The sequence below is a fragment of the Periplaneta americana genome, chromosome 17 (assembly GCF_040183065.1).
Source record: "Periplaneta americana isolate PAMFEO1 chromosome 17, P.americana_PAMFEO1_priV1, whole genome shotgun sequence".
NCBI classification, from domain to species: domain Eukaryota; kingdom Metazoa; phylum Arthropoda; class Insecta; order Blattodea; family Blattidae; genus Periplaneta; species Periplaneta americana.
In genome coordinates, this window is record NC_091133.1 from 128,705,850 (window position 1) to 128,733,305 (window position 27,456).

Genomic DNA, 27,456 nt, shown 5'->3' on the forward strand with positions numbered 1-27,456 from the left:
TTATTGGCTTGTTGATCATCCTTCTCAAAACGGACAGTGGGGTCAAGAATGAGGCTTCTTCGATTCCGGCGATCGATGGCTATAATGTCTGCCCTTCTCGTTGACCCATTCTCAGCCAAGCAGTGCACTTCTTTGTAAACCTCCCACTTTGCCTTCCAAAGAGTGGTTGCAATGGAGCTTCTCACTTTTGATTTGGTCCTAAAGTTTCAGAGTTAATTTAAACTTAGTTTTTTGCTTCCCCTGTAAAATTTTCTGTTTGGCCGTTAGCAGGTTTACACTCTAAGCCGACGATATAATGGTTTAAACCTATATTTAAATTTGTATGCATAATAATTTAGTTAATATATATGGTCAGGTCGAAATTCAGCTTATACCAAGTTACTTCTGTCTGGTAGTGCTTTACCAAAACCAGCCCTGAAGTCCTGCATGATGTTACTCATGATTTCTCCGGCATATGGCCACTAGTGAAACTACACAAAAGGCACAAGTCTCTCCTCCATACTGAAAACTGCCCTATTCACCTCGCCATCTTGAACTCTTGAAATGACCCGGAATTTCCATGTGTTTCAGTGTGGTTTCTGTCTCCTGTCATGATCACACCTTGAAATATATCTGTCAGATGTCATACGAGTATCACCGATACATTTTTCATGCACAGATCTGTTTTACAGGAAAAATAAGAAGATGTAATAGGACTTCTGCCCACTTTGTATGTCATAATAAAGTCTGGTACTTTCAAAACTGATACTTTATATATTAAATATCCACAATTGAAACATATTATAACGAAGGAGGATGTAAAGCTGGGTTGCCATGGAAATGTTGGCTTCACATGTTCAATTCTAGTCATATTTATTTGTAATGATCAAGAAAAACAAACTAGTCATACGTGCTCCTCAGAAACAATGTGTGAGTGCAAATACTACAAGTTTTGTGAAGGACACTGCCTCTAAATTACAAAATATAATACAAAATTTGACCAGCACTTTCAAAGCATGTTCTTTGTTTAAATTAGAACCAGTGTGCATACTGGTGGACATGATGTCTGTTATTTTTTTTGAAGAACTTTAGTCAAGATGTTTGATCTACGTTTTTCTTAAGTTTCGTGTACTTAAAATGTTACTACAATTGATTCTCTTACACATTTCCACATACAAACATATAAACAAGTCAGACAAAATAAGCTTCTTAGTACATGTATAATCAATTTGCATATGTCTAGTGCAGAGTTTATGACATACTAATTCCACGTAACAATATCATAAATCATCACTTTGTTATTAAAATATCTGAAGAGCAGCTAAAATCTGATATTGCATTGTTTAAAAGACCAGTTTCTTAAAAATCTGTTTTGTGTCTGCAGTTACTTAAATACATTAGAACTTGGTTATAACGACATCCAAGGGACCTTAAAAATTATGTTGTTATAAACGAGTGTCGTAGTAACCGAGATTCACATTATCAATCTAATAGGTGGAAAATGAAAAATAACAAACTTAATTAGACTTATTTTAGATTTATGTATTGACTTTTAAGCCTACAATGAACATAATAAAACACACAATTTTTTCAGTACTCACCAAACTACTTTATTTAGAAGTGAAGTAATCAGTATTTTACTCTGTTGTCTTCTACTTGCCCAATACACTCTTTCTAGGGCTAAATTATGTTCTATGTTCATAATTTCAGTTGCAATTCCACTGCTCCCTTCCCTAGCTTCATAGAAATGTTCATAATTCTAATGACTTCTAAAGCGTCACTCACTTCTTTTAGTGGCCATACTGCATTAAAATGCGTGCACTTAGTGAAAACTTCCTGTCGAAACTGATCTAATACCGCATGAATTCGGGCAGGTTACAATGGGGTGGGGAATCCGCCTGCATTCCAGAGGTCTATGACAGAAGGAGACTGTAAAGAATTTGTCAGGGTCAGATTTCAACAAAATATTTCTTAAAATACTTTGGTTCTTAGAAAATCTTATTCCAAACTGAGGTTGAAAATGACGTTATATGCGAGGTAGACGCATATACGTTTGTCGTATTAAGCAAGGTAGGAAAGCGTATGTCTTATGGGGAATTAGTTGGGACCACAGAATATTTTTGACGTTATAGGCGAGGTGTCGCACAAAATGAGGTCGCTATAAACAAGTTCTACTGTATTGACAAGAAAATCCAATGTTCTTTCCAGATTTTTGTCAAAGTTTTCATACTTAGTCTCAGTCTGATTTCTTTTGTTTTAAAAATGTTATTTGTTGTAACATATAACATGTATATAAGCCTACCCAAACGTATTTTATAAAATAAAAAGTAACAGAAAACAAAAACGAAAATTTCAACATTTTTATCATATCATTTTTAAGAAATTAAGAGAAGTATTCTTTTATTGAAGTACATATTAATATAATTAACATCAGATAAATGTGACAGATTTAGCCCTATATATAAACCATTCCACTCTTTTCTTTCTTACATACAGCGTATTTTATATAAAAATTATGTTGGGTATTTAGCAATAGTTTTTCACGTTACATCGTCACTGTCCAATACCAATCTCTTAGTCCAGTACAACAATGCACTGATTATTGTCTACGATCCTGCAAGCCTAGCTGAATAGGAGGAGAGGCAGGGTTAGCTACACAGGAATGCTACATAATTGAGCTCATTCATAAAACACTCGATCTTTCAAATCGTTGCATAAATGACCGACAAAACAGATAGGTAATACACCAATGAGATTCATGGCACGCTTTACATTTAACTTCCTTTGTAACTTATCGTATTATGAAGGTGCACCTGCTTTTGGGCTTACAGCCTCTTATAAAAATATCTTATATATCACATATAGACCCCATCTTAACACCAGTGATCTAGATGCTTATCTGTCCAAAATACTCCACAACGAAATTAACATACATTTTCTTCTGGTGTTACAAGGACTCCTTTTTATGTTAGCACTGATTTATTTTTTCACTTTTATCCATGAAGCCACGCATAATAAAGTTGTTACTTATATTCGCTTAGGTCAGTTCCTAAGTGAAACAGCTATGAGTATCACAACACACTTCGGCGAAATGAGGTAGAGGGTAAATCGAGAATTAGAAAATTTATCAATACTTAAGAGGAATCAAATGATTGTCCTGCAAGCTAGCATAAAGAACAGCAGCTCTCTTGAGACACCAGAAGTGCGAACCAACACATTCCTGCTTGTGACACAAATGATGAGTGTGTCAGTCGAAGGCTTTAGAAGTGAACTTTGGTTTGCAGTCACAACTCAATTTACAGTCTTACTTAACTTGAAACCAATGCAAATTTCATCCTTATGTTAATGTAATCGCAGATTTCCATATCAGTTCCTTTTCTGATTGAGATTTTTAAGTCCTTGTAGTTAAAAAAACTCCACATAAAGCCATTTTTTTGCATCGCCTTTCTCTCTCTGTCAGTTTCACACACGTCATAAATGACATCACCAAAGCCAACATTAAGCCATAAATACTGCAACTGTAAATTCTTTAAAATTAGTTTTCACATGTAAAAATGCAACTTTCATTATCATAGACCTGAAACTGATGTAAGAAACATTTCAAATCTTTATGCTCGACCATGCCGAAATGTAGTAATTATACACCTTGTACTAGCCCTTTAATGCACCTCATTAAAGTACACCTATTCATTATAATTCAGTTGTTCAGCCAATGAGAAATCACCTTTGTACCGCTATAAAACCGCAAGTATCGATTATTCTCGGATATGCAATCGAAAGACAATTAGCGAAAAGTCATGGAGGCTGGAAATCCAATACTGTCGCAGAAGGTTATGTTCTGTTACTATAATAATTAGCGTTAATTGTAAATAATATTCAAATAAATTCAATCTGTCATCTTGTTTTTCAATTCTAAATCAATTTCCAGGTTATATCAAGACTAATGTTCATGTTATTCTCTAGATTATATCAAGGTCAATGATATTCGTGCCTCGGAAAAAATCAATACTTTCGCGTCTGCGCACATCTCACAAATCAGGTCAGTTCCACTCGTCACTTACATAACCATAACATGAAAACTTATGAATAATTTCAAGTTAGAAATATGGTCGAGCATAAAAAGTCGTATGAAACTTGCCTATAATGGTAATTAAGATGCTCGTATGAAAATTATGAAACTCGCTTGCGCTCGTTTCATAAACAAACATACTCGCCTCTTAATTACTACCATTATAGGCTCGTTGGATAATGTACTAATTCGATACAAGTAGTTTAATTAAATATTAATTTAAACACACTGATACAAATATAAATGTACTATAACCAGTGGCAGTTTTATCGAGTAGAACCAAACTCTCATAAAATATGAACTTTAATTCTGAACTTCAACTGTTGAAAGTAAAACTTTCCTTGAGATGAATATATGAAAACGGAAACCACATTCAAATGAATTCTTGCATTTCGCTGAGGATGACATGATGGTACAGTAAAACCTCCATTAACAGAAACCTCTGTCAACCGATAGCCAGTGTAATCGAAATGTGTAACTGAACTTTTATCGAAATGTGTAACTGAACTTTTATAAAGGAATTTGAAAGTTACATTATGTACTCTATGAATACAAAATTTACACTTACAGTAGAACCCCGATTATCTGTCACCCTATTAACCGATTGGCAGATTATCCGACTGTCTATATCTCGTGCTTTTTTTCTTCAGAAATAAATAACTTATATGTTGTTGTTTTCTAATGCCAGGCGTTTGACAATAAAGTCATTTGACCTCTTGCACTCCAATATTTTTCAAAGATATTATCATGGCCAGCCACTGAAGCACAGATTTTGAGGTGTTCCGAATCCATTTCTTGGTTTGAGTTGCACAATGGGCAGTTAGGAGACTGATATATTCCAATTCTATGCAGGTGTTTGGCCAAACAGTCATGGCCTGTTGCCAACCTAAATGCAGCTACAGACGATTTTTGTGGTAAATCGGAAATTAACTGTGGATTATGATGCAGAGAGTTCCATTTTTTCCTTTGAGATTGTGTTATCAAATTTTGTTTGCTGAAGTCTAAGTATGTAAACTAAATTTAAAAATTTTTTCACAGAGTAATATGTAAATTTGAAAGTTACATTATATACTCTATTTATGAATACAAAATTTACACTTACATTTATATTTTGAGGTCGGAGGAATGCCAGTGAGGGCAACGACATGTCCTATTGTTTACGCGATCTGGCTAATCACACCTAGCACTAAGCAAGCATAATATTGCTGTCAGAAAAAAAGAGACAAAAAAAATTTCGGGCTTTATCTTACAGAAATAGTCTAGGCCCTATACTATACACAATTTATACAGCTGATTTCCCAATTTCTAATGAGGTATTGGTGGCTACTTTCGCTGATGACACTACTATTCTTGCTTCACATGAAGATCCATCAACAGCATCTGAAAACCTACAGAAGACTGGCTAATTAAATGGAGAATACAAGCGAGTGAAAACAAATCAGTTCATGTTACTTTCGGAACCAGAACTGAAAACTGTCCTCCTGTAACACTGTACAACAAAGAACTTCCTGAAGCAGACGATGTTAAATATTTAGGTATGCATTTAGATCGCTGCTTAACATGGCGTAGTCGACCTGGTTGGCGAGTTGGTATAGCGCTGGCCTTCTATGCCCAAGGTTGCGGGTTCGATCCCGGGCCAGGTCGATGGCATTTAGGTGTGCTTAAATGCGACAGGCTCATGTCAGTAGATTTACTGGCATGTAAAAGAACTCCTGCGGGACAAAATTCCGGCACATCCGGCGACGCTGATATAACCTTTGCAGTTGCGAGCGTCGTTAAATAAATCATAACATTTAACATTTAACATGGTGTAAACATATTAAAACTAAACGTAAAGAATTAAATTTTAAAACATCAAAAATCTATTGGTTATTGGAGCCTAAATCAAAACTGTCATTAGAAAATAAACTTCTTGTTTATAAAGTCATACTAAAACCAATCTGGACATACGGCATCCAGCTGTGGGGAACTGCTAGCAACTCACATTCAAATACTGCAGAGGTATCAGTCCAAAACTTTACGTTCCATTGTCACTGCACCATGGTATGTACGTAATGATGTCATTCATCATGATCTTAACATTTCAACTGTAAAAGAAGAAATCTCTAAGTTCAGTAAAAAATACCTGCACCGATTAAATCAGCATCCGAATCATCATGCATTAAATTTGCTGGATAATAGTCAAACAATAAGAAGACTTAAAAGGACCAATGCTCTTGACCTTCCATTCATTTTTACTAGAGCTATTTAAAACATTATTTTTCTTTTGGTGTGTTGTCATGGGATAACATCTCCACTCATGTCATATTCTTTTATAATATATACTTATTGTCTATTGTAGACAGATTGTAAATTGGCATAAGTGTAAACAAAAAAAAAAAAATTTAGCATGATAATACTCTGCAACATCTCAATGCTCATTAACTCAGTTGTCGTCATCAACAACATTATCATGTCCACTAAAGTTACAGAGTGTTCCAGTTCATGAAAACATCCATTTCGAGCCATGACTGTACCTACTGTATGCACTGTATGAATTTTTATTTCTAATACACACAATGCTTTAGTGACAACTTATGAGTCAGTTTCTAACCTTTTAACTCTAAAAAAGGAAATACATTATCTAAAATTTTGCTGAATTATTTCGGTTAACAGAGGTTTTACTGTATTTACTGTATTTATACTCTGTTACAAAATAAGTTGAAGACGCAAGGCTATTCTGAGTTACAGCTGGACCCACCCAAAACATTTTTCTTACTACCAGCACAGATTATTGCATATGATATTACTCGTGTTTGAATTTTGTCGAATTATCATGTGAAGTGCATTAAAATGAGTTTGACTGCTGGAGCCAGAGTACATCGTACGTACGTGTGTACAACAGGGATGAAAAATGCATTGGAAGGAAAACGAAGTGTCATATTATAATAGACTACATGGTCCCATCTTATGATAACATACTTACGTCTGCATGCCTGTTATCGGTGTGCAAGCTTGTCACTTCACAACAATGATAGTACGGATTTATATCCATTAGTCTATAGTCTTGTAGTAATAAAAGGAGACTATTTCATGTACATATATTTCAGTCCTTAAGACTGTAGCAAAACACATATCACACAGTCTATCCCAAGGTCGTGACAAAGTGGAACCATAGCCTGCACAATTCCCACTTCTATGTCAGAACCAAAGAATCATTGGAAGCACCATACGTGAAGGAGTAAAGCAGAATTTGAGAAATATGAACAGTTCTCTAGAAAGACTTCATACTGTACAAGGATAATTCTTTTTGTGTTACTTCTATTAACTGTACAAGTATTTCTGATCACCTGCCATTCATATCAAACACACACACATCCTGGTAATTGCCGCATTCTTTTCACTCCAGTCCAAAACTATCATTCTAAAGTTTCAAAGCAAAACCTTTCCAAGTACTTCTCATATGGTTTATGAGTTTTCAGGTAAGAGTTTTCACGCAGATTCTGTGTTAATGCATATTTTCACATAGAAAGTTGCATCATAAGAGCAGGTGAAGAACACATCAAGGTCGTTTGTCGGCTGTGAAACACAGTTCAGTCTCCAGGACGATAACCCATGTTTTTCCGCTTGAGAAACATGTAGATCTCTTTAAATGTCGGGCGCAAACCTTCATCACGTTTCCAACATTCGCACATCAAGTCGTATATCTCCACGGGACACATGGTTGGCTTGGGCAGGAGCACCTGTGAACACAAACCACAAACATCATCACCTCAGATATTGGTCTGTCTTACAATAAAGTATTTCTATGTTTATGTTTACAATGTAGAAACAAGCTTTTTATAACTTATTGTAGTTGTGTTATTAACTTTAATACAGTAAAACTTCCTTATACATTTCTTACTTATACATATTTCACACTCTTACATGTTTTTTCCTGAAGTACCAGCAAAAATCCTATAATGTTTAGGTGAGGGGTTTGGACTTTTTCCATTTCTGGTTGTCACAATCAAAAAATTAAGACACAATGTTTCGAAGGGTGGTTCTCCCTTCGTCTTCAGGTGGAAGGAAGGAGAGAAAGGAAAAAAACCTACTGTTGGGATCGTCACGTACAGCTATTCTGTATGACTGCTATTCTCTCCTTCCTTCCACCTGAAGACGAAGGGAGAACCACCCTTCGAAACATTGTGTCTTAATTTTTTGATTGTGACAACCAGCAATGGAAAAAGTCCAAACCCCTCACCTAAACATTAATGATCCACCATTGCTTTCCAACCCCTCATTTAGATCAAAAATCCTATACTTTCCATGTTAATTTTTCGGTGATATGTTTCTTTTTTACACCTAAGGGAACAACATGTCCAGTATTTTGTCTGGCAATACGAAATTCATTGGTTTGACTAAACAATTGACTTACGAGACCTAATCTAAAAATGTATTTTGTTTGACCACATGAAATTATTAGTACTAACTCCGAAAACTTACCTGACTATAGTCTTGAATTATAACCACAACGCAACATATAAAATAATTAATATGTATTAATATTAATACTGATATTAATTAATTATTAGTATGTTCAAATTTCACTAGCTTCCAGTAACCGGCTCAAAAATTTTGTACAATTCTAATTTCATGGAACTTCAGTATTGACAAATATTGTCGATATTTGTCTCAGCTGCCAACATACCAGTTACAAAATCACTACCACTTATAGTATTTGTCAGTATCGAAATCCGAAACCAAGTTGGCAAAAGAAAATTCAACCTGCAAACTAGAAAATCACCACAATCCACTAGCATATGAAGTAATAGGGGAAAAATGGTTAGGTTTCACCCTTGGGGTATGAAGTAAGCTGATCTGGACTATAAGGACAACAATAATGTGAAACAATATCTGAGGGCACTTTCATATCATATGCAGCTGCATGCTGACCCAGTGAGGAAGAAAATTAGAAAATAAAATCCGTAACAGAATACTGTAAATTAGCTTACATTGCATTGTTAAATTATTAATTTAAATTTTAATAAATATTGTTCTGGACATTCATAATATCGTACATGTAATGACTCGGAACATTTAAGGTAATAACCATTTAATGACTGTGGACAGAGCCTTCTTTAGTTACAAGCCGGAGCATGGGTAGGTTTGGCAACGCAGAGTGGAGGCGAAATAAAGGCATGACGTTTGACGTTTTAGTGCTTTGATTTCGTTGTCACATGTACATTTTCGACATTAATTGATACAAAACTAAGTGCATATGATCAAGATTCGGCGTATTGATGTATGTAATTTATTACGGAATCCGAAATGGTATTTTGAGTTTCAGAATACCGCCTAAGTACTTGCATACAGCCACTTATAACTTCAAAAAATTAAAATCATACGTGTTTTCAATTGATGGTAGTAGGAAAAATAAATAAATGCTTAAAGAAATGTTACTTCTACCAAAAATAAATAAAATAACGACGTACTTTCGCAATACCCTATTCAAATAAATTAACCATTATGTGGCTATTAAATTGACAATGATTTGTTGCTTTATGTTGTTTCACCTCTGACGTGAAAGGTCTAGAATATCATATAGGCCTACATTTTAATTCCATGTGATCTGACGTGCTTTTCAATAAATATTTCCGATATCCAGGAAGCCAGTTTTAGTTTGAACCTCGCCAGTCACCATAACAATACTGTTATCCTAAATTATTTGGTATAAATTTAAAAAAATATAATTTTAAATAGGCCAAGGCCAAGTATAAAGATCTATGAAAAAATTAAGAAAAATACCTTCAACATACGTAACAAAACACATCATTATCTATTAAGTATGTGCCAAGCGTAAACTTAGTGAACTTTAAATCCTGTAAATACGAAGTGAAAAGAAACATGTTTATAACTAATTTATTACAAAAGGAATAATATTAATAAATAAACCTTGAAAACCAACAAAGTGAGTGTATGCATATATAAATTATAGATAGTTCTGACGTATAGCAGGCATTCCGAATCTTCAAAACTACAATTTATTTTATGGGATCACAAAACAGCTGTTCACAATGAACTTGAAAATCAACGGCGTAACTTTATTGATATAGCAGGCGAGACCCAACAATTTGGCTAGAATTCTGATACACCACAAACCACAAGTAAGACTATAAAAATGTAGTTTATACAATATTTAATATTTACTTTGTCATCACTAACCGTAAAAATTTCCAAAGACTGCAACCATTTTTTTTTTTCATTTATTGTCTTGATTTTATTGCCAACACGCACATAGTTTATAATACATCAATAATGAATGTTTGGTATGACAGCGAACATAATTCCATCGACACACACTTATATTGTAACATTAATTTACATTGAAAATCGGCATTAGCACAAACACATGTCCTGTATGGTAGGCCTCCGGGTGACAGTTAATTACAGTGTTGCCAACGTATGGCTCCAGCTTGTAACTGAAGAAGGCTTTGCTGTGGACATTTTTGATATTGGAGATTTAATGTCTATGGGCATTTAAGATAATGTCCATTTATTGACTATAGACATAATTATGATGATGGACATTTTTGCAGTGGATATTTCGCAGTGCATGATAATCTCCTGTATATATCGTTGTCATGACGACAGATTCTACAGAAAAAACCGTTCAGCCCAGGTATTTCAGTAAGGATATAGGACTACAACACTTGTTTGTGTGCTTACCTGCAGTTCACCACCGTAGTACATGTGTTCTGCATTCTGTATCACTTGTTCGTTGGTGAGATGTTGAAACGGCTTTTCTCTTGCTAAACTGAGGATCTCCCATAAAGTGACAGCGAAGGACCACGTGCTGCTGGAGCATGTGTACCGGTCCTGTTGCAACAATTACATTGATTCATGGTAAATACACGTGATCACTGAAAAACACTTCTAAGTACATGCTCTTCTAAACTACACAATTATATGGTATCATTTTCAAGCCAAACTAGAGCATGAAAGAACGCCATACAGCAGTGGAGATTCTGCCTCCAACATTGGTGAATGGGAAACGTGGTTTTTCCTTGTGACACCTTTTTTTTTTTTCAATATTATGTAACACGCATGTAACAAATACATTTTGTTAGGATACTTTACAGGTAAGCAGTCTCTGGTAATATGTTGTTGTTTTCTAATGCCAGGCGTTTGACAATAAAGTCATTTGACCTCTTGCACTCCAATATTTTTCAAAGATATTGTGACAGCTGCAACGGGGTTCGAACACGCGTCCGACAGGGTGCGCGGCAGACGAACGCTGGTACGGGGAGCATCTGCATGCTGAAGGGCAGAGGGGGTGTATTACGTCAATGCGGCGAGGGGAGGGTGCACGCGCAGCTGCTTCTTGCGGAGTGAAGGGGGGGACGGACCCTCCCGAATCTTCCAGAGAAGTCTGTCCGAAGTGGAGATATCCAGATAATTCGAGAGGACACCCGTAGAAATTTCTCGTAACTATGATTTTGCTATAAAAGAAGAAACGCGAGCGAACTTGGGCAGTTTTCAGTTTATTCAGCCATTCAGTGAGTAAGCCAGAGCAAGCAATCCAGTACCGGAGTTCGACTCGAGTGTGCGTCCGCAACTGTGTCAGCATCCGAAGGCCTGAGTTCGAGTGCAGTGGACCGCAGTTGGAGGGACCTGAGTTCGAGTGCAGTGGACCGCAGTTGGAGGGACCTGAGTTCGAGTGCAGTGGACCGCAGTTGGAGGGACCTGAGTTCGAATGCAGTGGACCGCAGTTGGAGGGACCTGAGTTCGAGTGCAGTGGACCGCAGTTGGAGGGACCTGAGTTCGAGTACAGTGGACTGTCTCTGAAGGTCTGTGGTTCGAGATACTGTGAACTCGAGTGACTGAGCTAGAAGAACTGTGAACTGAGAACTGACAGTTCTGATTTGTAAATAGTGTTTTGTAAATATTAGTTAAGATTAACAGTTCATTGTTGTTCGTAATAGTCCAAGTAAATTGTCATTGTCGTTAGTGGAGTGCAATAACGAACGCTGTGTTGCTGTGCGGAGAGCAAATCCCATTGTTGACAGGAGTGAAGTTAAATTGTAGAGAGTGAAGAGTTTTATTGTTGTGACAATAAATTACATTGTTGTTAGTAAATAAAAGTTACAATATTATCATGGTCAGCCACTGAAGCACAGATTTTGAGGTGTTCCGAATCCATTTCTTGGTTTGAGTTGCACAATGGGCAGTTAGGGGACTGACATATTACAATTCTATGCAGGTGCTTGGCCAAACAATCGTGGCCTGTTACCAATCCAAATGCAGCTACAGACGATTTTCGTGGTAAATCGGGAATTAACTGTGGATTACGATGCAGAGAGTTCCATTTTTTCCCTCGAGATTGTGTTATCAAATTTTGTTTGTTGAAGTCTAAGTATGTAGATTAAATAAATCTTTTCACAGAGTAATACGTAGATTTAGTAACAAGTCTGTAAGTAGCAGTGCTGCCCTTCTTTGCTAAAGCATCCGCATTCTCGTTTCTCAGGATTCCACAATGGGATGGTATCCATTGGAATACAATTCTTTTATTGAGTGATATTAATTGAGAGAGCATTTTAGTTATTTCTGCTGTTTGAGATGAGGTGTGTGCTTAGAGACTATTGATAGAATAGCTGCTTTGGAGTCTGACAATATAACTGCATTCTTAAATTTATTGATGTGGTATGGAAGATTCCTGAGACTTTCACTTATTGCAACGATTTCTCCATCAAAACTTGTTGTTCCATATCCAAGTGATCTATAAAGTGAGAAGAGACAGCACGTAACACCTGCACCGGCACCTTGTTCTCTGGAGATCAAGGATCTGTCGGTGTATAAATGAAGCCAGTTTTGTGGAGGATACCTAATATTAATTGTCTCTAAAGACAATTGTTTCATTACTTCAGTGTTTACTTCTGATTTCAGTATTTCTTCTGTTAAATTTAGATTATACTCTATATTTAATAGAGTTAAAGGGTTTGATTTAATTTGTAAGTTTTCTTTTAAATTCGGGATATTGATTCTCTGTTTTAATTCTTGAATCATGGATATGAAACTTTTTTGAGTTTTCTATCTATAGAGAGGACTGTATGAATGCCAATTGTTTCCTGGTAATCTGATAAGTTTTTCATATTGAATCAGTGCTTTTTCTTCTATTGTTAATATTAGTGAGGAATCTCGTAGAATCTACTGGAGTTGTTTTGATTCCACCAGTAATGAGCCTGAGAGCTTGGTTTTGAACATATTCTATTTCATTTATGAAAGGTGAATCTCTGGCAGTATAAGAGCTATAAATTTACAGTATTCATAACAGATTATCATGAAGACTACGTACGAGAAGAATGCTTTCCCATGGTAACCATCTAATGGGTGCAGGTGGTCGACTCCCTATTTCGCTGTAGTCTTTGTGGTACAGACCGCTGCACATGGCCACATCTGCAAGCTTCACGTGATAACCACGCCCAACTAAGCAATTTCTGCAAAAGGGAGAATGAAGGACAATTTAAATCTCATATGACTCACCTGCACATATCTTGTGGGGATGAGGACAAATGAAGCAAAGTTTCCACCATTCATCAATGCATCATATAGGAGTATTCATATTTTGTATGATAATAGAATGCAATTCTATAGGAGTAAATTGGTTACTAAGGCTTAAAGAAATTTAATCTTTATTTATAGCTTTGAAGGATATTAGTTTAAAATTGTTGACGTCAACATCTCCGTTTTCTACATATTATGCATTATCAATTCAATGTAATCTCAATAACAGTAACAGTTTATATAAGAAATATATTTTATAATAGTATATGATGAAACGAATTTATAATGTTATACTAGTCAAGTCAATGTTTAGGAAACGAGTGGAGTTTCCTAATTTTTATGGATGAAATACATAACTGTATAACATTATAAATGTCTTTCATACGTTATTTTTTTATGACAGCATTATAAAACAATTAATAAGGAAATAAAGGAAATACCATATCAAATTTGTAATGATGGGTAGTTTTGATATCATGGTCTATGAGAAAGACAGGTTATGGCATGACGTCACATTCTTAGTCATAACATGGCCAACATTGAACAAATTTATATATAAATTAATGTTTGACATGAGTTTAATATAGCAATTCCTTTGTTTTTTTAGAACTTTGAGCATGTATTTATATTAGGCGATTTTCAAGATGGCCATGACGACCATGATAACCACGTGACTCCAAATCATGCCTGTTAGCCACGATGGCACAAGTAATGATGTCATAGTAGAAGTCATGACGTTTTAGTTGGCACGGTAACATTTTACAGCTCTGGTAAAATAATGTGGCATATTATGAACGACTTTCACTAATTATAAAGATTGTTTATAATGCTGGTGTATAAAAAAAGTAATTTATTGACTCTACTTTGAGCCAAAAGTTACATGAATCTTACTAAAAATAAATATAAAAACTATAAAACCAATATACATTAACAATCTACTCACATAGGCCTAATGCTTCTTTCTTTATACATACACCTTTCAAAATTTATCAAAATATTCTTATGTATGAATATGACATTTATTGTCATCAAAATTATGTATAAAATTTGTGTATCATTCGTTAATGGTGGTCCTAAAAACTTCTTATATGCAGTTGTCAATACAATATTCTAAATTACAGTAAGCAAGAAATGCATCAAATTATAATTATCTCAGTCGTGATATAAGTTACATAAAAAGGTACAAAATCCACTTACTTACTTACTGGCTTTTAAGGAACCCAGAGGTTCATTGCCGCCCTCACATAAACCCGCCATTGGTCCCTATCCTGAGCAAGATTAATCCATTCTCTACCATCATATCCCACCTCCCTCAAATCCATTTGAATGTTATCTTCCCATCTACGTCTCGGCCTCCCTAAAGATCTTTTTCCCTCCGGCCTCCCAACTAACATTCTATATGCATTTCTGGATTCGCCCATATGTGCTACATGCCCTGCCCATCTCAAACGTCTGGATTTAATGTTCCTAATTATGTCAGGTGAAGAATACAATGCGTGCATTTCTGTGTTGTGTAACTTTCTCCATTCTCCTGTAACTTCATCCTTCTTAGCCCCAAATATTTTCCTAAGCACCTTATTCTCAAACACCCTTAACCTATGAATAATTTCGAGGGAAAAATTGTTCTGGAGCCGGGTATCGAACCCGGGACCTTTGGTTTAACGTACCAACGCTCTACCACTGAGCTACCCGGGAACTCTAACTGACACCGATCCAATTTTTCCCTCTATATCCACAGACCTCAAAGTGGGCTGACAACCGTCAAGCAACCAACTTCGAGTGCACACTAACTCTGTGTGACTTAAATTGCGGTTTTCTGTTAACGAACAGTGACGTGTATTATGCAAATCAAGATTTCAGGTATAACTCCCTGTAAAGTTGATTTGAATAATTTCGAGGGAAAAATTGTTCTGGAGCCGGGTATCGAACCCGGGACCTTTGGTTTAAGGTACCAACGCTCTACCACTGAGCTACCCGGGAACTCTAACCGACACCGATCCAATTATTCAAATCAACTTTACAGGGAGTTATACCTGAAATCTTGATTTGCATAATACACGTCACTGTTCGTTAACAGAAAACCGCAATTTAAGTCACACGGAGTTAGTGTGCACTCGAAGTTGGTTGCTTGACGGTTGTCAGCCCACTTTGAGGTCTGTGGATATAGAGGGAAAAATTGGATCGGTGTCGGTTAGAGTTCCCGGGTAGCTCAGTGGTAGAGCGTTGGTACGTTAAACCAAAGGTCCCGGGTTCGAAACCCGGCTCCGGAATAATTTTTTTCCTCGAAATTATTCAAATCAACTTTACAGGGAGTTATACCTGAAATCTTGATTTGCACCCTTAACCTATGTTCCTCTCTCAAAGTGAGAGTCCAAGTTTCACAACCATACAGAACAACTGGTAATATACCTGCTTTATAAATTCTAACTTTAAGATTTTTCGACAGCAGACTAGATGACAAAAGCTTCTCAACCGAATAATAACAGGCATTTCCCATATTTATTCTGTGTTTAATTTCCTCCCGAGTATCAAAAATCCACACGAAAATTGAGAACACTGATCAGCATTTTTAAGAACTAATTAACTAATTTAGTTAAACAAGTCTTCTAAAATAAAAGTTTGGAATACAATAAAACTTCCCAGTCTACTTGCATGACAATGAACTTTGATTTCAAAAAAAAAATCTCAAAGCAATTGAAATCAAGTTTTTTTTTGTCAGAAAAAGAAAGCAGAATCAGCTATTGATAAACTTGATTGTAGCAGTAGCAGCAGCAGCAAATGAGCATATTTTCAAAGACATTTTGAGCAAAAAATGTCATATAAACATGGGTCCTATTCTCAATATTTTCAGAGTTACACTAGTAACAGCAGTAACAGGTCAGGGAAATTTTATATCAGTATTGTAACATTAGAAGCTACAGTGCTAGTTCTGAAATGTTGCTGGTTCAAACTCTATAACTTTCCCAATCATTAAACTCATGGCAGAGGATGGGATGAAAAGGAGAACTCACCTGGCAGCTAGATCTTTGTGCACTACATTCTTGGATTCTAGATACCTCATGCCAGATGCGACCTGTGTTGCCATGAAGAGAAGGCATCCGATACTGAAGAAGAAAAGCAAAGCAAAGTAAGATTAAATTTTTTGAATAAATACTGAAGACATATTAAATGTTACGCCATTGTAAGTGTATTTATTGTCTTAAATCACAGAATGCTGAACTATGCTCAGTTGATGTCAAAACATAGACAAGAAGTTTACAAGACACATTTCTGAAATCCAAAGTTTGAATTTAATTTACTGTAACATTGACATAGTTGAAACAAATTTAAAAACAAACTGCATTTTGATATATTCACAATATACGACAACAGTTATCAATTAAATTCAATTGGCTCACAGAATTAATTTGGACAGCAAAGGTTTCTTTTACCTCAGTTTTGAAAAAGGTACCACAACTGAAAATACATTTTGACATAGAACAAAAGATGCATACCGTATTTAAAAAGAAACAACAACAACAACAAATGTATTCACAACAAATTAAAAACAATTAAACACAAATGCAATGTTCAGTTAACAATAAATAAATTTCATCCTGAAACAGGACGCACTTCAAACCCATCCTTGTGCACACATTGTAAGCATGTCAGTTGTCTTGCTTAATCAGCCAAATACACAATATTCCTGATCACGTGTATATCAGACTGGCCATTCCCATGTTATGAAAAGGCAACATATTGTGACAGCGACGTGAGATTCGAACTCACGACCAGCGTCCCGCAAGAAAGCAGATTGCGTGGGGACGGCGCGCGGCGGAGAGAAGTAAGGGGAAAGGGCCTACACGGCGAGAGAGTGGAGAGAGAGTGCGCGCGCATCTGGTGCTGGTAGAGAGGAGAGGGCTCTGGATTTTTCTGGAGTGCCATCTCTAGAGACGTATGGAACTTTCGAGGCTACGTCGCTGTGGTTATAAATTACGGTTGTGAAGGAACGACAGCAGTTTTCAGTTGATTAGTCAGCCAGTCAGTGACTAAGCCAGAGCAAGCAAGCCAATCTTGTGTACCGGAGTTCGACTCGAGTGTGCGTCCGCAACTGTTGTCAGCATCCGAAGGCCTGAGTTCGAGTGCAGTGGACCGCAGTTGGAGGGACCTGAGTTCGAGTACAGTGAACTGTCTCTGAAGGTCTGTGGTTCGAGATACTGTGAACTCGAGTGACTGAGCCAGAAAAACTGTGAACCAAGAACTGATAGTTCTGATTTGTAAATAGTGCTTTGTAAATATTAGTTAAGATTAACAGTTCATTGTTGTTCGTAATAGTCCAAGTAAATTGTCATTGTCGTCAGTGAGTGCACTAACGAATACTGTGTTGAGTGAAAATCCAATTGTTGACGAGAGCATTTAAGGTGAATTGTAGAAAGGAATTATTGTTGGAAGAATAAATCCTATTGTTGAGTTGAAATAAAGTCACAATATAAAAGAGAACAACCACCAGAATCTCCACTGTCGAAAATGAATATTTTGGTAACGACCACTAGATGGAAGTATTGCTGCAAGCTATTACGCCATGCAATTCCATCAGAATTATAACATGGCAAGATGGCAGCATAGTGAAAATGATAAAAGTTATCTTAAAAGTCCAGTAGGCCAATCAATCTGTTATATGTGATAAGGAAATATATCCTGCAACATTAATAGCACATGTTACGATTTGAATTTTCCTCTGCATCTTCGATAATTATAAGATTTTCACTGCAAATAAAGGATCTCAATCTCATATCTTTAGTGCTACTCGAGGTCTGAGGATGAAGTCAAGTCGTAGCAGCGATGTATCTGTATGTCACTTTTTTTTATTGGGTTATTTTACGACGCTGTATCAACATCTAAGTTATTTAGCGTCTGAATGAAATGAAGGTGATAATGCCGGTGAAATGAGCCCGGGGTCCAACACCAAAAATTACCCAGCATATCTGTATGTCACGAAACATCATATTTCCTATGAAGCCTTTATGGCTTAGTGATAGAGCTCTTTCTTCTTGTTACAAACACTGGGCTTTGCATCTATGTAAAACATACGCATGTAAAAATATAGCAGGCATGATGATACCCAAGCAATTCCGAGATGGGTCTTAGTCTCTGAACAGCGACCAATTTCCATGTCAAAGGGTGTGCACTGCTTTATTGTTGGCTGACAACTCATATTCTTTGAAAGCAAAATAACACCTGCTGTATTAGCAACTTATTGATTAAATGCCTGAAATTTAGAGATTTCGTTTGGTTAGAAGAAAGTAATTGCAAATCAAGATTTTCAGGTATAACTCCCTGTAAAGTTGATTTGAATAATTTCGAGGGAAAAATTGTTCAAATTAACTTTACAGGGAGTTATACCTGAAAATCTTGATTTGCATAATACACGTCACTGTTCGTTAACAGAAAACCACAATTTAAGTCACACAGAGTTAGTGTGCACTCGAAGTTGGTTGCTTGACGGTTGTCAGCCCACTTTGAGGTCTGTGGATATAGAGGGAAAAATTGGATCGGTGTCGGTTAGAGTTCCCGAGTAGCTCAGTGGTAGAGCGTTGGTACGTTAAACCAAAGGTCCCGGGTTCGATACCCGGCTCCGGAACAATTTTTCCCTCGAAATTATTCAAATTAACTTTACAGGGAGTTATACCTGAAAATCTTGATTTGCATAATACACGTCACTGTTCGTTAACAGAAAACCACAATTTAAGTCATACAGAGTTAGTGTGCACTCAAAGTTGGTTGCTTGACGGTTGTCAGCCCACTTTGAGGTCTGTGGATATAGAGGGAAAAATTGGATCGGTGTCGGTTAGAGTTCCCGAGTAGCTCAGTGGTAGAGCGTTGGTACGTTAAACCAAAGGTCCCGGGTTCGATACCCGGCTCCGGAACAATTTTTCCCTCGAAATTATTCAAATCAACTTTACAGGGAGTTATACCTGAAAATCTTGATTTGCATAATACACGTCACTGTTCGTTAACAGAAAACCACAATTTAAGTCACACGGAGTTAGTGTGCACTCAAAGTTGGTTGCTTGACGGTTGTCAGCCCACTTTGAGGTCTGTGGATATAGAGGGAAAAATTGGATCGGTGTCGGTTAGAGTTCCCGAGTAGCTCAGTGGTAGAGCGTTGGTACGTTAAACCAAAGGTCCCGGGTTCGATACCCGGCTCCGGAACAATTTTTCCCTCGAAATTATTCAAAATTATTCAAGAAAGTAATTATTCGACTTTAGGCTTTCATTCTGCAATCCAATGTTTCATTTGTTCGGGTCAAATTTCTGCACATTTAAAGGCCAAAGATTACACTACTGTGTGGTACTGAACATATTAAGGTTTGACTGAAATGTAAGCTCGAGCAGTGTATAAGCTCCCTTAAATGTTGTTGGTTTGTCACATTCAGAATTTTCTAAAAAAAAAAAAAAAAATGTGGAGGCACTTTGAGTGTCGTATAGTGATGTACAGGGAACGGATTTATATGGACTAAAAATATATGAAATATGTAAATATATATGTAGTTATTTTTACCAAAATATGGAATTAAATATGGATTTTTACCAAAATATGGAATTAAATATGGACTTAAAATTATAAAAAAATGACTATGTACGTTAAATATTGGTACATTTTAATCAAACTAAACAAAAAATATAATGGACGTACCTTATCTTCCAATGTAGTTTCAACAAAACACAATTTTTATTGTCTGTTACCATAACAATAGGTTACAAACATTTCTTTCAAGTGCTGAAAAGTGAATCTTCTTCTATTGTCTCTGAGGATAGATTTATACTGACTAAAAGAGCGTTCGACGTCACAAGAAGTAACTGGTACATAATTCAATTTCACAATGTCTGCTGGGGATAAGTCCAAGTTAATCTTCACTGTTGATTCACCACTCATCACAGCAACAACCTTTTGTAGTTCTTCATATCCAGGGTTTTTTGAAAGTACAGTGTCCACCTTAGCTCTTACTGCATCTGCAACTTTACCTCTACCACGATTCAGTTGTTCCACAGTACTATTTATAATTTCAAAACTTTCAGATAGTGAAAGGTGCCTATTTTGGAGACTTTTGAGCGTTTTTATGATGCATGAAAATGTATGCTGAATGTGAGCTAAGTCATTCTTCACACTTATGTCACAGGTAACTGTTTTCGCAGTATCAATTGAGACTGCATCTTCAGAGTCCAATGCAAGGAGAACATTGTTAATAGAGTCTATATGTTCGGCATAATATTCAACTGCTTCTAGCCATGTACCCCATCTAGTTAAAATTGGCTTTGGTGGCAATGGAATTTCAGGGTACATTTCTTTCAACACGTTAACTCTACTGGGAGCTTTGAGAAATACTTTTTTCACTGATGAAATCAACAAATCTACTTTAGGGAAATTGTCTCTGACCACTTCTGCCACACGATGAAATGCATGCGCCACACAAGTAAAATGAGTCAATTTAGGATATACAACAGATAATGCTTGTCCAGCTTTGACCATATAAGGGGCAGCATCGCTAATAAAGAATAACACATTATCGTACATAATACCCTTTGGCCACAGGATACCCATAGCTTCGTTGAACAGTTTAACTATAGTTTTGTTATTGCACTTTTCTAGAACATCACAATGTAAAAGAATTCGTTCAGAATATTGTTCACTTAACAAACCGATAACTACATTACCAACAAGTCTACCTTCTTTGTCGGGAGTCTCATCAATGGAAACCCAAATTGAACTATCTTTAATTTCATCTCTTATCTTCTGTATTGTCTCATCGTAGATGGATGGAGCATACGTCTTCCTAAGTGTTGACTCATCCGGGATTGTATGTTGAGTATATTTTTCAAGGAATTCCCTGAAGACCTTATTCTTTAGTTTGTAGAGAGGAATATCAGCAGAGATGAGAGAACGGCACAGGTCGATGTTAAACTCAGATCTTACATTCGATGTTGTTGGTTGTGTTAAAAACAATTGTCTCTGCTTGGAATTTAGTTGTTTGTTGGCCTGATGTTTACTAGTTGTAATGTGTTGTTGCACCAGGAACTTTTGTGTAGATGATACTGCACACTGACACAAATTACAAAATAATATTTTATTGTCAGTTGATAAACCATCTTCTTTAAATTCTGAAATGTAACTTGTTAGTTTTGATTTTAAATTGACTGAATGACGTACTTTTGGCATATTTACCGTCTTTATAGTATGATTTACAAAACTGAACCTATGTGTACTCTGACTGGCATTTAACTGTTGAGCTGCACAACTGAAGTCTGTTAAAAATTTTAAATTAAATTAATACAGTTTTGTAACTTACTTTCCCATTGTTGATAGGACTGCTAATTTTCAAATAACTCTGATGTTAAAGGGATTACTGAACATGTGTTTAAATCTCTATTGTTGAAATGTATTTTTAAAAGTTAATGGAATTTTGTTTTGTTTTATTGTTAAACCTAATATAATATGGACTGTTTTATATGAAATATGGAAAATATATGGAAATTAACGAAAATATGTACTAAACTCTAAAATATGGAAAAATATGGAAAATAAAAGTAGGATTTTTCAACCCTACACATTGTGAAACATAAAGATAATGCAAAATATAAATTATATTAGCTTTATAAGTAAATATGTATTTACATATAAATCCTTTCCCTGGTGATGTATATTCAGAGAGAGTTCTCTCAACTTGCAAGAATGTTTTCATTTGAGGGATAATTGTATTTTATAATGTAAGTATGGGCTGTCTTCTTTATTTTAAAAAGAACATTCAAAATAACCTAGATTTTTTTTTATGAAAATAGCAACCTTTAAAAAAAATCTTTTTTCAGAAAACATAACCTCACCTTTTGCAGATGAGAGGGAATAAGATCTCTAATTACATATAAATCCAGGCTGTAGTGTCATAAGTAAGGCAAAAGTTTTATCAAGAATAGTAATTTTAAGCTCACGTTTTAATGTAATTCTGGAGGAGTCAGAATGACATTAAAAACAGTTTTTTTTTTTCCATGGAAATTTGGCGCACCTGACAGCCTGTAGGTTGGCGGCTGGCCGTATGGAGTTGGTCATGGGCACTCTGTACTGCAGGTAATGAGCAAGGTCACCCATGTCAGGGTACTCGAGGACTGTCCAGGGAGGCTGTTCTGCAGTGCAGACTCCCAGAACTCTCACTACGTTGGGGTCACTTAGACTTGCTAAGAATCGAACTTCACGAAGTGCGTCTGTTCCAGATTCCGAGGCCTTTGAGCTGGATGTGCGGACGGCCACCATTCGCCCCACGCCAGGCACGATGTCGTCCAGACCTTCTGTCTCGCACAAGACAACCTAAAACACACAATTCTGCATCATTACCTAGTTAAAATAATTATATGAACTGTTTTCAAAGTTAACTTGTTAACAAAGCATCTGTATATATAATTTGAACTGGTAATGAAAATTACGGGAAAACGGCTGAACGGATTTTAATAAATGACCCCTCATTTTGAAGCTTGGAACCCAAAGTTTTTCAGAAAAATAGTAGTTTTCAGTGAAATGACAATTTTCCTACATCATTTTCCTATTTTCCAAAATCCATCTTTCGTCAGTTTTGAGAACAAATAAATTGCATTTCAGAATAAAACAAAACACACACTACAATAAACAATAGACTATTACGCGAAGGCCATGAGCTACAGGATTGCTGACATACTTAGAGTTCAGATGGATCAGATTCTTTCAAATCATAATGCCAATATGTCGATCTTCATTTGTGTAACTTTTTGATAACGTATAAAAATAATTTACAAGTCTGATTCTCTTGTCTGTAGTTTTCCGAGTACAATTGTGTATTCGATATTAAGAACTACAAAATTTAAGAATGTTTGATGACATTATTACCATTAAAAATGAAATATTATTTTAGTTAATGCAACACGTAATGGTATACTGATGATATGAAAGTGAAATCTTTTGGGGCCTTAAGTAAGTAGACGCATAGAAAGATTTTATATTAGATCTTCATTTATATAATATACTGAGTAACGGCTATATATATATTACTGAAAACTATAAAACTTACGTAACAGCGTGGTCGATCGACGGATGTTGCGTCAACATTTGTTGAGACTATAAATTAGGAATGCCTATAACATCGACATCAACGTGAAGTTTCGGTTTTATGCACGAGAACGTATAATCTCATAAACTTCTTTCCATCTGACTGTAGATAATTATTTGAAGAGAAGTAATATAATGATAACGAGATACTAAGGTTATTGTTATGAACTTAACACTACTTGTATTAAACTTGTAGGATATGTGGAAATCAAACCACAGTATAGAGAACATATCTCTATACTGTGATCAAACAGTGGTTTTCTTTCTGCTCACAAGGAAGTAATGCCACTGTTTAAAATTTCTGTCGTACGTAATTTTGACGTATAATGGATAAACAATTGATCCTCACTACTTTTCCCGCCAAGAGAGCACCTCCTTCTTCTAGCTATGCCTCCGTCTTTCAGTTGCTGACTATAGTAGTCGTGACAGCAGGTTGCAACTTACACGCTTGGCCAACTTATTATGAGATATAATTATTTGGAAGTGTACGTCAGATTTACGTATCAATAGTATTAATAGAAAATTTTTTGTTAGTGCAGTTTATTTATTCCCTTAAGTGTGTTTTATCTAACAAAGTAACACTGGATGAAAACTTACGTGGTGATCGACACTACTCTGCAGATCATAGATGAAAGTTCAGATGATGATGCTGATGATGATGCTAAAGCCAATGTAGAGATTGAATATGAAACTTGCGACAATGACAAGGATCTAAGATGCAGTAGGAGACATTGAGAATCACGTAGAAAGTAAGCGAATGGAGAAAGAAGGCAAAAACAAGAAAACAGGAAGAAAAGAAAAGGAAAGGAAAAGGAAAGGCGAACAGAAGAGAAGAGGGCACGAGAGCACGAAGGCCAGAGGGCACGAGAGCACGAAGGCCAGAAAGCAAGAGGGCACGAGAGCAAGAGGGCACGAGAGCATGAGGGCACGAGAGCAAGAGGGCACGAGAGCACGAGGGCACGAGAGCATGAGGGCACGAGAGCAAGAGGGCACGAGAGCAAGAGGGCACGAGAGCATGAGGGCACGAGAGCATGAGGGCACGAGAGCATGAGGGCACGAGAGCACGAGGGCACGAGAGCAAGAGGGCACGAGAGCATGAGGGCACGAGAGCATGAGGGCACGAGAGCACGAGGGCACGAGAGCACGAGGGCACGAGAGCAAGAGGGCACGAGAGCATGAGGGCACGAGAGCATGAGGGCACGAGAGCATGAGGGCACGAGAGCATGAGGGCACGAGAGCATGAGGGCACGAGAGCATGAGGGCACGAGAGCATGAGGGCACGAGAGCATGAGGGCACGAGAGCAAGAGGGCACGAGAGCATGAGGGCACGAGAGCATGAGGGCACGAGAGCATGAGGGCACGAGAGCAAGAGGGCACGAGAGCATGAGGGCACGAGAGCAAGAGGGCACGAGAGCAAGAGGGCACGAGAGCATGAGGGCACGAGAGCATGAGGGCACGAGAGCAAGAGGGCACGAGAGCATGAGGGCACGAGAGCATGAGGGCACGAGAGCAAGAGGGCACGAGAGCATGAGGGCACGAGAGCATGAGGGCACGAGCGCAAGAGGGCACGAGAGCATGAGGGCACGAGAGCATGAGGGCACGAGAGCAAGAGGGCACGAAGGCCAGAAAGCAAGAGGGCACGAAGGCCAGAAAGCACGAGGGCACAAAGGCCAGAGGGCAGGAGAGGCAGAGGGCACGAGGGCAGAGGGGAGAGGGGAGAGAGGAGAGGAGAGGATATTTTCATAACTCTACCCTACAATCCGCAATGACCTGAAATAGCTATTGCTTCACTCCCACATGTAAAACCGACTGATCGTTCTGACATTGTTACTTGCGTTTTCGCATTGGAACTCAAGAACTGAAGATGTATAGGCTAAATAAAAAGTATTTAGCATGAAGAAAACAATTCAGATGGATAGGCCTATGTTTCATCATTATGGAAGCAAATAACTTCCAAAATGTCCTGTATTCTTCATTGAAAATAAATTTGAAAAAATTTAATTTGAACTTCTAATGAACTTATTTGGCAGCATTTGCTGCACAAGCCACTAGTTAGTCTATATTTTCCCGCTTTTTTATTCAACAGAGTTTATGTTGGACCTCTCATTTGAGTCATTCCATATAAAAAGGTTTTGAAAAGTAGGTTTTGGGGATATTTTCAATAATCTAGTATGTGAATGTAAAAATAGTAAAAAGTTAAACAGACTAATGTGAAATTCATATATTTAGTGGTTTAACATGTAGGTTATTGTCAAAATAATTTGAAAATAATATGCTTTATGGTATAGAGAAAGTTATACATGCAGAACTGCACGCATTATATTCTTCACCTAACATAATTAGGAACATTAAATCCAAGTGTTTGAGATGGGAAGGGCATGTACCACGTATGGGCGAATCCAGAAATACATATTAAGTATTAGTTGGAAGATCTGAGGGAAAAAAGACCTTTGGGGAGGCTGAAACATAAATGGGAGGATAATATTAAAATCGATTTGAGGGTGGTGGGATATGATGGTAGAGACTGAACTAATGTGGCTCAGAATAGGGACCGATAGGAGGCTTATGTGAGGGCGGCAATGAACCCCTGGGTTCTCTAAAAGCCATTTGTAGGTAGGTATGCTTTGTGGTATCAACACAGAAGTTGTGCCAGTGCTAATACACATATTTAAAGTTTTTTTGAAGTTACTGAGGATTTTCACTTTGAGTATATGTACTAAAACTGACTATGAAGTAAAGAAATATTGACTTTTCAAACTGAATATTTTCTTCACTATGGTTTTTCTCTTTACGATGACATAAATACATTCTTTTTATTTATTTTAGTGGGTTATTTTACGACGCTGTATCAACATCTCAGGTTATTTAGCGTCTGAATGAAACGAAGGTGATAATGCCGGTGAAATGAGTCCGGGGTCCAGCACCGAAAGTTACCCAGCATTTGCTCGTATTGGATTGAGGGAAAACCCCAGGAAAAACCTCAACCAAGTAACTTGCCCCGACCGGGATTCGAACCCGGGCCACCTGGTTTAGCGGCCAGACGTGCTGACCGTTACTCCACAGGTGTGGGCAAAACATTCTTATCCTCTCACTTAATATTCCAGGACAGAAGCTCAACAACAAATGTATGTATTGCACTTAAAGCTGAAAGTTGTGTGCCATGTATTGTGTCATGTGCTGATAGCAGACCATGTTTCCAGCAGTAACAGGCAGTAATGATGAGGCATAGACTCCATCTCTTTTTCTGCAGTGAGTTGTTTTAATTTATATGTGTGTATGTGTGTGTCCAATGCTACCCATTTCACTTGCATGATTCGGTTTCCGCATATTGGGGATATATGGCAGGATAGTGACCCATTTTCAAGTTGCATACCACTTAGAAGAGCCACATTATGCATGATGTGTATCTGTGAAGAGTTATGTCATGTACTAGGGTGAGTGTATGTGTAAGTGTTCGTGTAAGTGTAGTGTAGTGTAGTGTAGTGTAGGGAATGGGTGAGGATGATGATAAAGGTGAGGAAGGGAGAAGGAGAAACCCAGTGCTGACACGTAGCCTACTTCTGTCGAATAGTACCAAGGGGTCGCCAGGCTCAACGTTCCCATCCGATGGACAAATAACTATCAACAGTAACATATGCCTACTCTTCACTGTCAGACCCATTGTTGTGAATTGATGCTTGCTTGCATTCCGTCAGATTCAAACTGTAAGTAATAGTGTTTACTTTCAACATTCAAATGCTGTGATTTAAGAGCAGAAACAATGAAAACATTTTTAGCA

At 37.0% G+C, this 27,456-nt stretch overlaps 1 protein-coding gene and 1 non-coding gene across 3 annotated transcripts in view; both read right to left on the reverse strand.

Annotated features, from left to right (window-relative positions):
• Nucleotides 1–591: 591 nt before the first annotated feature.
• LOC138693018 (discoidin domain-containing receptor 2-like) overlaps nucleotides 592–27,456 on the reverse strand; it is a 1,708,097-nt gene continuing 1,681,232 nt past the window's right edge. For both annotated transcript variants that reach the window (XM_069816529.1, XM_069816528.1), the window contains exons 17-21: nucleotides 22,609–22,907; nucleotides 16,582–16,674; nucleotides 13,362–13,503; nucleotides 10,736–10,885; nucleotides 592–7,770 (exon numbers count right to left, since the gene is read on the reverse strand). In XM_069816529.1, the coding sequence (XP_069672630.1) occupies nucleotides 7,621–7,770; nucleotides 10,736–10,885; nucleotides 13,362–13,503; nucleotides 16,582–16,674; nucleotides 22,609–22,907 (834 nt within the window). In that variant the 3' untranslated portion in view covers nucleotides 592–7,620. The remainder of the gene's footprint in view (nucleotides 7,771–10,735; nucleotides 10,886–13,361; nucleotides 13,504–16,581; nucleotides 16,675–22,608; nucleotides 22,908–27,456) is intronic.
• TRNAK-CUU (transfer RNA lysine (anticodon CUU)) lies at nucleotides 15,479–15,550 on the reverse strand. The gene has a single exon. It is a non-coding gene; the product is annotated as a tRNA-Lys (tRNA).